Source organism: Ostrea edulis, chromosome 1 (assembly GCF_947568905.1).
Source record: "Ostrea edulis chromosome 1, xbOstEdul1.1, whole genome shotgun sequence".
Classification (NCBI taxonomy): Eukaryota; Metazoa; Mollusca; class Bivalvia; order Ostreida; family Ostreidae; genus Ostrea; species Ostrea edulis.
Window position 1 is genome coordinate 108,233,966 of NC_079164.1, and position 11,484 is coordinate 108,245,449.

At 35.9% G+C, this 11,484-nt stretch overlaps 2 protein-coding genes across 3 annotated transcripts; one reads left to right on the forward strand and one right to left on the reverse strand.

Moving 5' to 3' along the window:
- Positions 1-1,646: 1,646 nt before the first annotated feature.
- LOC125664746 (small conductance calcium-activated potassium channel protein 2-like) lies at positions 1,647-4,122 on the reverse strand. The gene has a single exon (XM_048897556.2). The coding sequence runs from the start codon at positions 4,034-4,036 to the stop codon at positions 2,735-2,737; it is 1,302 nt and encodes a 433-aa protein (XP_048753513.1). The 5' UTR covers positions 4,037-4,122; the 3' UTR covers positions 1,647-2,734.
- Positions 4,123-6,640: 2,518 nt separating this feature from the next.
- LOC125666235 (small conductance calcium-activated potassium channel protein 2-like) lies at positions 6,641-10,831 on the forward strand. 2 transcript variants are annotated; one of them, XM_048899380.2, is made up of 2 exons: positions 6,641-6,718; positions 7,791-10,831. In XM_048899380.2, exon 2 carries the CDS (start codon positions 7,801-7,803, stop codon positions 9,178-9,180), a length of 1,380 nt encoding a protein of 459 aa, XP_048755337.1. In that variant the 5' UTR covers positions 6,641-6,718; positions 7,791-7,800; the 3' UTR covers positions 9,181-10,831. The 2 variants fall into 2 exon arrangements, with proteins under 2 accessions (XP_048755337.1, XP_048755329.1); XM_048899372.2 differs by lacking the exon at positions 6,641-6,718 and adding an exon at positions 6,845-7,700.
- The last annotated feature ends 653 nt before the right edge of the window (positions 10,832-11,484 follow it).

Sequence of the window (11,484 nt, forward strand, 5' to 3'; positions counted from 1 at the left end):
ACACACTAACAGTAAATCTTCCAGAATCTTTGATGAACTTTTGAACAGAGGAAAATAGATATGTTTGTTTATATCAACATGTTGAGCTTCGTCTCCCCCATAGAATTAAGACGTACATGTAAGTAATGTGCATGCACCACAGTATGATATTTATATTCACTGAATCTTTTCTTTTGAAATTGACATTGCTTTCATCATAGACAACGAATACGTGTTTGTTGCAAACTAGTTCGATCCGTTTTGTCCGCGAAATCATTATGGAGCATCGTCAAGGTCAAAGTTTGCATTGGCTGTTTCGTTTAAAGTAACGAAATGGTCATCGATATGATATTTCAGTAATATATATATATATATAAAGCACTGAAAAGGCCACGACACTGTTGGTTATTTAAAACTCAAATTTTCGTCGCAACCCGCGTCTTTATCAAGAGACATGGCCTTGTATCTTCTCAGATCCGATACTTTAAGAAAGTAGGGTGTTGTTGGGGTTTTGTGCTTTTATATATATAATTTAACTACAAACAATGCAAGAAAACAGATATAAAAATCGACCATTTATTTTCCACTTTTAAGAATTCCTGTACACATGAACTGATGCTCCAATACACTAACACGTGTACCTGCTGGTCATAAAGTAAAAATGTCGAGTAGTAAAAATAACATTTAACTTCAAATAATTACCGCGGACTTCTAATAGTGTTGTGAATTGTTCGCAAGTGTTTGCAGACTTGTGAAACATTCTATTTACAAATCGACACGAGAACGAGTGTTTTCACTGTAAGCAACCCGCAAATAATCAGACTCAGTTAATCTCACTTTAGAATAATTAAATTCCGACTTATGGTCAAAAATTTCTGGAATGGTGTTCTCAAGCAGACGTAAGAATTCGTCAGCGCTTTTCGATCAATTTGACTTTAAAGTACCTAATATCTAAGTTCTTGAACATGAAAATTCATTGTTTCTGGAGAAAAGATATATATATATATATATATATATATATATATATATATATATAACGTTCAATATTTGTGAGTGTAATTTTTATTTAGAACCAAACTGTAGCCATAATTTTCAGAAATAGCTTTTTATGTATAAGAATTTGTACATTGCAAAAATAATCAGTAATGACGTAAAGACGTCCTCTCACTAGCTCGATACATAGTGAAAGGTTCATAGTACGGGAGGAAATTTGGATACGTTCACCTATTATCGCTACTAGCCATCGTACAAATGTAGGTGTGACGTATCAAAGGATCTAACTTATATTAGATTTGTGAAACACACCAATCAATACTGGACCTCACACCAAACGGGCACATGCTAAATGGTCAGGCCAAGGTGTTTGATGAATACGGCAATACTTTTAATTGGCAATCAATGTATGTGGCATCTTGATTAAAAAGAATCAATTTTGTATTTATCATACGTAGAACAAAAACACCAGGTAGTCTCCTACTCGTTTGTATCAATTGATTCTTAATTTTTTTTTTTTTTTTTTTTTTGTTAGAAGTACAAAGTTGGTATTCACAGATTATGTGAAATGATGCGTGCCTTCTACCGTCTGGTACCTGTATTTTCTTTTTCTGCTACTGGTAAATGAAAAATAAGGGTACACCCACAACATGTTCATTTAAAATTTTGTAACATTTTTCATTGCCATTTCAGATTTTCTGTTCGTTCAAGATGGACAAAACATCGTCTTCAACAAAGCGGGCAAGAAAACAATGGCTTAAAATTACATATGATATACAGAGACTATTGTCATTTGACGTGATGGGCGTGTGTGAAAGACGTCAGCATGAAAGCTATTCAAAGACAAGACATTTAAATAGAATCATACATGTACAAATCGTATTATTTACAAACACTGAATGGCCGCATGACCTCATATAATTACTTATTAATTAATTAATCATAAGTACCTACAAATTAAAAATAAGGAAAAAGAACAACAAAAATCATGTAAGTTCTCACTCTCCATCACATTGCTGAGAGTTCACCACGGTGCTGTATCATTCTATGTTTCTATTGTCCACCGATCTAAAGCAAGAACACAATTTTCACTACAAAATTAATTTGCAAAAACAAAATTATGCCCAAAATTGAGACATAACATCGTATTTCAACAAAGCTCTCATCACTTGATTTATATTTTATACCATTTCAATAAATTGTTTAGAAAATGTTGACTATACTTAGAACTATTGTCAAGTGTACCCTGGTATAGGGACAAAGCTAACACTTCAGATGTACAGAATTAAAGTTATAACTTGTAAAATTTATACCCACTAACAGCTTCATTGGTTCATAGTTATAGTGAGCAAAGAAAGATACTGCTATTTACATTGGTTCGAGGGGATGACGTTTTCTCGTTATTTATGTAATCTTCAAAGAGCATTGTGTTTGTAAAAAAGGCACTGCCCGGCGGAGAAGAGTGCCACACTTCTTTTGCACAAGGATTCTGGAGTGAATGAAAGAAAAAGTGTATTCATGCTTTTTTTAGACAAACAATTCCTTGGGATAGTGGGAATAGAGTACGATGTATGCAAAATATCAGTCCTTTGCAGTATATCCACGAAATAGATGACCGTCACTGTGGTAAATTTTCCTTTCAAGAATAAACATGAACATCGGTGTAACAGTACTTTCTGAGACTTTGTACAAGTCTTGTATTTTTGTAATGATGTTTGGGTCACACATCTATGGTTTCCGACGTTTTGTATCTGTCCGTTTATTAATTTTCATCCATCTTCGACAGAATGAGATTTAACTTTGTATCCAGTGCATTAAATTTATTCTCAAGTAGGCTGATTCTATGGTCAATCCTCCACGTCACTTCCGCCACATCGATCACACCCACTGTATCGTCATAGATATCCATCATCTCGTCTCTCGTCGACCTCATCGTCTTAAGACATTGTCTTACTTTGTCTTTCAGTCTGGAAATTTCGCCGCGTCCTGCTTTGCCAGTCTTTGTCAATGCCGTTAGTTTAAAGAAGGATTTAATGGCGTTTGCAGCGGCTGATTTCCTTTTGTAAGATGTCTGAACTCGTGATGCAAATGCAAAGACATGCTTTTCGCTTCGGGTGTGTTCGACCTGCTGGGCTATTATTGCAATGAGAAGAGCGGTGGTGATTAAACCCAAAATAGATGTAACGACTGACACGTAGCGGCCACAGTAACTTTCTGGCACTACATCCCCGTGATCAGACGACATAAACACCATCGTGATCAGCCATAAAGATTCAAAAAAAGAATTCTTTTGATACTTGTTACGGTCGAAATAAAGTTCACAGGCTCTGTAGGCCCAGGTGTTTACTAGAATAGTCACAACCATGACCAGGATTAGAAGAAAGCCCGGTCGTCTGTTCATTAAAGCTTTAAATACGAATGATGTACCGATTCTAGTTTTGCTCATTACACCAATACTATATATAAATGTGTCTGTCACCAAATTACTGTGGACAACTGCAAAATCGCATATCAAATATACACGTGTTAACATGGCGATAGATAAAATTGCATCAATGCTTACGGAATGAATCACTCCTTGGGTGGAAGCGTAGTTAAACTTGAAATCTCCAGGAAAGGGGTGCAAAGAGCAGATTGCAAGTTCCAAAAATAAACACATCCAATTGCCTAACGTCATTACGGACAGAATGCTTCTAACGCCAGAATCGAGGGCTCTAATACGCGCGGATATGTAATAGCCCACACAAACAAAGACCAGTAGAAGCAATGTCGATATCGAAATCAGAAACTTCAGCATCAGGGAAACTAAACTGCGCTTTGTGATTGACTGGTTTATATAAAGTTCTGCTTCCACCACCATCACTACTATTCCAATCACGGCCAACGAGAATTCCATATCAACTATCTGACGTCGAAATAAAACCAAATTAATTCGGAGATCCAGTTTCTGAGCCAGTGTCAAGGATTCCTTTTCGGGCATTTTGTGTGAATCCTTTTTCATAGGTTCTGTGTACTTTTGCAAAGTAACCCCTGGAGTTAGAGGTGTGTTTGGGTCGTCAGCCATCTTAAAACTGTGCTAGACACAGAACATGTATTAATTACAAATGCAGCACCTGTCGAACAGAAGCAATAACTTTTATACAAACCGATAACAAAGACTACAAGCTGTGGACCTATTCACTGCGTGAAACACATACAAAATTGATTGGCAAGTTTTACCCACACGAAACATCTTACATGTGATTTAATACTAGATGATATGAGTGGTGCATCTGTTAAAAAATAAGGATATCAATGGCTTTTGCATACATTCTATTGTTGTTTTTTTATCATATAAACTAGTGTGATAAAGTAGTCGCATCTTTTCCTTTCCATGTAGAATATGAGGGTTATATAGAATATACAGTCTTTGCCAGGTTTTAGTATCTTGATATACTGGGTGGAAATAAGATTAGTGTCAAACATTAGACTTTACATCCTGTGGGGATCCGGGTTAGAATGGGTCCTCAGAACCCCTTGCTTGACGTAAGAGGCGATTAAATGGGGCGGTCCTTCGGATAAGACAGCAAAAACCGTGGCCCCGTGTCACGGCAGGTGTGGCACGATAAATATCCCCCCATGCTTAAAGGCTGTAAGCGCCGATTATAAGCCTAAATTTTGCAGCCCTTCACTGGCAATGGTGACGTCTCCATATGGGTGAAATATTCTCGAGAGGGACGTTAAACAATATACATGTACAACCAACCAAACAACCACATTTGCCAGAGAAACATTGCATACGGCTTGGTGAGTGTTTGTAGGGCCGAGAGGTTTCTTTCAGTTTTGTCAAATATCTCCTGTCAAAGTTGGGCATATTGGAACACTTAGCTAAACAGATGCACACATATAGAATGCGATTTTCTCCTTCATAGGACAATGCATGTATGGCGTCAAGTCACGTGACAGGGTCTAGGTTCTACGAGATTGGGAGTATAAAAACTACAGAGGCGTGGTGGTAATTTACATAATCGATGAAGCCGATTATCCACAAACTTCCATGGTTTTATATCCCTCAAAATACAAAACAACGTGGGTTTTTATTCATATACATACATGTATTGATATTTTTGTAACCTATAAGTCTTAATATCAAGACGATTGGTCAGAGCTTTTATCGAAAAATGAAATGCATCATAACAGCATAGCTTTAATACTGACATGTAAAGATCATAAGATAGACTTAACACCGTACAGGAATGCCGATTACTGCAGCCCTTTCCTATCGAAAACATTGTGAAAATAAACACTCTATCTGTACCGATTTGAATAACTTAGCACATCGCTGAGCTGGATTACAAAGTACGTACATCTAACTGGTAATAAAGTCAGGACCAAAATTATTTTTATTTAGTGTTTTATGCATAAATTTCAAAGATACTAAAACAAATGCTTTTTCAAAGCCAATAAATAAAAATAAATCCTAGTATATTTCAGTTTTGTACACATTAACATTATACAAACATCATACATCTTGCGTATATTTTCAGCAGTAAATCTATTATTGAGAAATCCTTTTTGGCTGTCATTCATAAGATAATTTAGCGCACTTCTTATTCTATTTGCAATACATGGAGCACATTTTATATGAGATAATGAACGCCTGTTTTTTTTTTTGGGGGGGGGGGGGGGGGTTGGTGGGTTTTTTTTTTAAAGATTTATATTTGGTTTATAAAATTTCGGTAAGATTGAAATAATTCCTTGCTTCACAATTCTCCTCTTTGAAGTCCCTAATTATATGATCTATTAAGATCCGAAATCTTTTTAAACTCAGCTGTGAAACTATCATGTCAAGAACTTTTATAATTTTTCATCTTTTTAATTGATAATAGAACTTCAACTTTGGTTGTGTCACTTTTAACTGATATAATATTTCATAATTCAGGATTCTGATATACTCTGGATCCATATCTAAAATATTCTTCCAGTCTACACCATACAATCTAACACTGTACCATGCTGATCTTTCTATAGAAGTTTTTAAATTTCTATCAAGATATCATATTGTTCCATCACAATATTACCACTGTCTTGAACAAGTTAAATTGCTGTTTTATTCATGTAATTTCTTCTTCTCCTAATTCTTTTTGCCTTCGTTTTGATTATTCTAACTTTTCTATGATTTTAGCTAAACTGTCATTATTTCTTGCATTTCCTGATCGACATATTTCTTCTATTCTAGGGTTTTCTTTCTTTCTCTATTTTTCTTCTTGAACAGTTGCTTATTGTAGTCTCAAGTATACTTAATAAAAGAAAAGAAAATATTGTTATTCATAGATCTGAAAACAAGGCTTTTCATTTTTTATATTATTAACAGATAAAGGATTATAGAGATATTCCAAATGCTGTTCTTTTACACTGTCATTGTGTCTTTTACAATCTTACTATAGTTATTCTCATTAAGTAAGGAACTGTTTACCAAAAACCTAGAAAACTATAAAGATAATCTATCTTAGGATGTCGGATTTCGCTGAGACGGTATATGCATTTCTGGGTTTTTTTAGATGACAATAAAATGCACTTTATTATCTAGTAATGTGTCGCTCTATTGATTTCCATTTCTGATGATGTACAGAATACAACTTTCTGTATTACTGTAAATCATCCACATTTACCCAGCTGTTACATATTCGTCATCAGTGGATCACATTTCAACGGGGCGCTTGTCAAAGCACAATTTCGTTAAAGAGACCCCGCCTTCAGTATGTTGGTATGTACATGCATGTTCTTTGGTGTAAGGTTATGCGACCAGTGGAAAATTTTCTGAATCGACCTTATTCAGGAAATTGTTTTATCAGTCATAATATTCAGATTTGATGGTTTGATACTCGATAAACTATAATAACCGATGAATTACAAACCAATAGATTGATTATTTATTTCATTATGTCCCATTTATAAACTTTTAAGATTAGATATGGTGGCAAGTATGTATTTGCCCGATGTAAGTACATGTTACTTAGAGGAAAATCTAGAGGTGGCTGCCTGTTGTGAGTGGGGGCTGCATATTGATTGTAAATCGGAGAATTAAACTTTATCAACCAAAGAAATAACAACTAGAAGGCCAGATTACTGTTTATAAATGCGGTGATACGTCCCGTCCAATTAATGCATGTATTTAATGCCACGGGTCAGGATTATTTTGAAAAACATCGATATGTACCAAAATTATCGAAATCGCTTTTGGATTTAGTAGCACATGGTTATAACTGTTTTATAGTGAAGATTTGAATTTTCTGAAACACTTTCAACGATGATGGAGTGTACTGTGTGCTTTTTAGACTTGGAATGACTACTACCATATTGTTTCTCGAGTGTTGATTATAAATACATTGAAGGGGAGTAATTCGTAAAAACAAAAAATTAACTTTGCAAAATCTTAAAAGTATTTTGTTAGAAAATCAGTGTTTAAACCCAGGCGAGCTATTGTCCTTGTCTGTGAGTGGGGGTGAATCCTATTTAATAATTAGGCGTTAACAAAACTGTCAAATCTTCTTTTTGGAGTATCATCGATTCTTTGAAAGGATATCTGACTACACAGGGTCCGAACAATATATGGCCTGGCAACAGACGGTGTAGGGTCGATGTTCGAATCATCTTTACTTTTCCAATCAATTCTTTCTCTTCTAAAGCAAAGCAGTAGTTAGTGTTAATTTTAGGCTTCTTTGGACACCCAGATATGATTACATCAGGTAAGATATATGTATTTATATAATCTGTATAATTTTTACGAGTTCCAAATACCTTCATAAAGTTTAAATGCATTATTCATTTCGTTGTAGACGTTGTATTATGAGTGGGTACGAATTCGACAATCCCAACCTCCCTCTTTGCACCAGTGACAGCTTGAAAATGAAATACATGGGAAATTCTGATCCTAAGCTTTCGCCAGTTTCTGATAAAAATTCCAAAAATGAATCAAAACTCACACTTGGACAAAAAATTGACTACAGAAGGGAACTCATCCAACGGCGGCGTTACATCGTGGATACTGAATTTACCCTCGCCATGATTGGAATCATTCTTATGGTGGTGGAGACGGAGTTATTTATTAGTTATGGTGTGGAGAAAATAAGTATTGCCTCAATCACACTGAAAGGAATCATATCCGTAACTACACTTGGCTTACTTTTTTTCATATGTTTGAACTATTACACAGGAGCTAAAATAAAAATGCTGGATGCAGGGTTGAAGGAATGGCACATGGCGATGTCAAATTGGCATTGGTTTGGCCTAGTTCTAGAGCTCCTCATCTGCAGCATCCACCCTTTTCCCGGTAATATTCAATTGCCGTATCTTTCCCCGGACGGAGTGAGTCACACTGTCAGCTTTGATGCCGTGCTGTCCATCGTGATGGTCGCACGTCTTTATCTGGTGGCCAAATTTGCCGTCGTCCACAGTGTCTTGCTGACGGACAGATCCATTTACAGTATTGGGGCTCTTAGTAAGGTGAAAATCAACACCCTGTTTGTGTTTCGAGCCGCTATGAGAAACCGTCCTGGACAACTTCTTCTCTTGGTGATGATATCAACGTTTGTGGTCAATACATGGGCAATGAGAGCATGTGAATTGTACTATGAGAGAGGAAACTACCATAAAAACTCCTACATGGAATCCATGTGGTTGGTCGCCATAACTTTCCTTACAGTAGGTTACGGCGACAGGACACCCCAAAGTTACTGTGGAAGATATATCTCCATAGTGACGGGTTCCATGGGCGTAATAACCACCGCTCTTCTGGTGGCGATTATTGCCAGATATCTACAACAAACGAGATCCGAGAAATACGTCTTCAACTTTGTTTCACGTCTGCAGATTGAATACCGGAAGAAGACGTCCGCGGCAAATGCTATCAAAGCAGTATTAAGACTTCAAATTTTAAGGCGCTATGGTGACGAATACAAAAGTGAAATACGAAAATATGAGGATAAACTGAAAACGGCGTTGGAGGAAATTAGAAGTGCCAAAGAAGACATGGACCATGTAGGTGATGATGCTGTAGGAATTGTCGATGTTGCACATAGTATGGATAAAATTGTGACCGAGATCGATCGAAAATTTGCAGAGGATAAAGTGAACCGAGAGCGTCTGCAGGTCATTGATCATAGACTTGATTCCATCGAAACGAAATTGAATAGTTTAGTTGATTTAGTAACAAAAATGTCCAAATAAGAAGTCTTAATAAGCATCAATAATTCGTATTAAGAAGATTTGATTTCCATCGTTTAGAAAAGTTTAGAGACCAAGTCCACTCCAGCTTAATTGATATTTGGGTGTTTTTTGTGTACCATTGGTAAAACGATTATGATACTCAAACGATCTCATTCGTTAAGTAATATGTATCCCATTACATTATATGTAAGTTATCAATCACGAGGGTCATGTACGAATGTTAACGTACCAAGATCCAAGACACTTTTCATTTGGCATCTGTGTAAAACAAGGTCTTGTATCGTGGTAAAAAAACAACAACAAAAACATATCCCTAAGAAACTCAGCTGAATCGGATCCAGTACTTTTCGTATTATAGATGTGGTTCAATATACTCCATGCTTAATATGAAATATGTTATCCATAACAGATTACGTAGAACACAATGTATTAATGACAGATGCTTTTTGTAAAAGCTAATTGCAGCTACCCAAGTCTTCATTGAAATAGTCTTCATTATAAGACGGTATAAGTTGTTAAAATATACCCCTATCTACTGAATTGTGTAGAGCGCTGGCTTCGTGATTGGAAGGTCACGAATTCAACAAAGTCAAATCATAAGAGAAAAGTAGTGAATGTTCTTTCCCCAACATTGGACATTAGAAGTTAAAGTCGCGACTGTTTTGGGCGATGTCACGTGTTACGGCACTATAAAGAACCTCATAGTATTGGCTACTAGTGGCCTACGATATGAATAACATTGGTGTAAATTTGTGGTATTTCACCTATAACCGTATTCTCGCATTTTCTCGTTTGCCCACAGTTGATCTCTGGTGTGCGTGACGTCTGCTTATAAGTGAAATAATCCTGTTTGGACGTTATAAACAGCAATTAATTATCAGAGATATTTAGTTTGATAGAATATACATGGTGTCGACATTTTCATTTATTTTAATGGCTGAAATTGAAAGTAAAGAAATGTATGAACAACGGATCCGTTTTCGTTCTAATGAAACGAAATATACATGAATTTGCTAAAATTTACTTGCATTGATATTTTTACGACCTGTTTTTAAATGAGCATTTAAAAACAACATTTTTTAAGTCATATCTATTGTGCTAACGATAGCAGCTGGTTCACACCAATTGAAAAACGCGCGTGCGTTTATTAGTGCACCATCTGTTGTCATTTGCACAATATAATGCATAGACTTTTAAAAAATAGTATAGTACCAAACTGAAATTAACCCTGTGATTTCAGATATCCTAGAATTCCCCGTGCTTCTCGTTCAGCAAGAGACAACGGCCATGTTATATTTCCATGAACATTACTATACTAGTTACTAGTACATATGATTGTGATGTCAACCTCGTTATGTAGCTCAACTTGTTAATATCAACGTGATAATTCTGATATCTCACCGATGTTACAGTCCAAAAAACCCAACAAATTCATATTTTGATGTTTCTCCATAGGGAAATTGTTATATTCGTCCTCGCCATACAAGTTCAACCAAATTACTCATTAAGAAATAAAAAGATAGCAGTGTATTATGAACTTGATTTACAATATTGTTTGAGATTTATTTCAAGTCAAAACATTGTAAGGCTTCACATGCAGTACGATATAACGATTTGTCAACGGGATATTATTAAAAGCGTAGTTTTTCAACTGCTTCAATTTCATTACTGTCGAAAGTTAGGGGGATGTTTATACGTGTGTGTACATGTTACCGTGATGCAGAATAAAATTAAGATGGTGAAAATCGACAAAAGGAAAGGTATGTATTGTGTTATACGTTATATGTATGTATGATACAGCGTTGTTTAGGGTGACTTGTAAATCCATCTGAACGTCTAAAAACCCAATACTGTAAGGAGACATGGTGTCACATTCCTTTGTATTGAAAAGCATGGATATTATAACGTCAATCCTTCTATTTCAATACTGAATAGTAAGTAGCCTTTTCCTCTGATCAACTTAACCCCACAGAAAGCTATATAATTAGTTGCGCCTCACCCCCAACCCACCCCCACCCCACCCCAGGAAAGCTGACTTTTCAATACTGAATATAGTAAGTAGCCTTTCTCTCTGATCAACTTAACCCCACGGAAAGCTATATAATTAGTAGTGCCTCACTCCCATTTCCAGGAAAGCTGATTATAATTTCTCCGTCGAAAATTTGGTTAGATAGCAAGACTGGAAAGAGACACAATGCATATCGTATATGGGAAAAGAGTACCAATTCATTTCCCATAGACCTCAATGTTAACCTTTGGTCCTCTCACTAATTAACTATATCGATTTTAAACAAATGACCGCAA

Excerpts from the sequence above, each read along its gene's own strand:
- LOC125664746 (XM_048897556.2), bottom strand. The coding sequence starts at position 4,036 with ATGGCTGACGACCCAAACACACCTCTAACTCCAGGGGTTACTTTGCAA.
- LOC125666235 (XM_048899380.2), top strand. The coding sequence starts at position 7,801 with ATGAGTGGGTACGAATTCGACAATCCCAACCTCCCTCTTTGCACCAGT.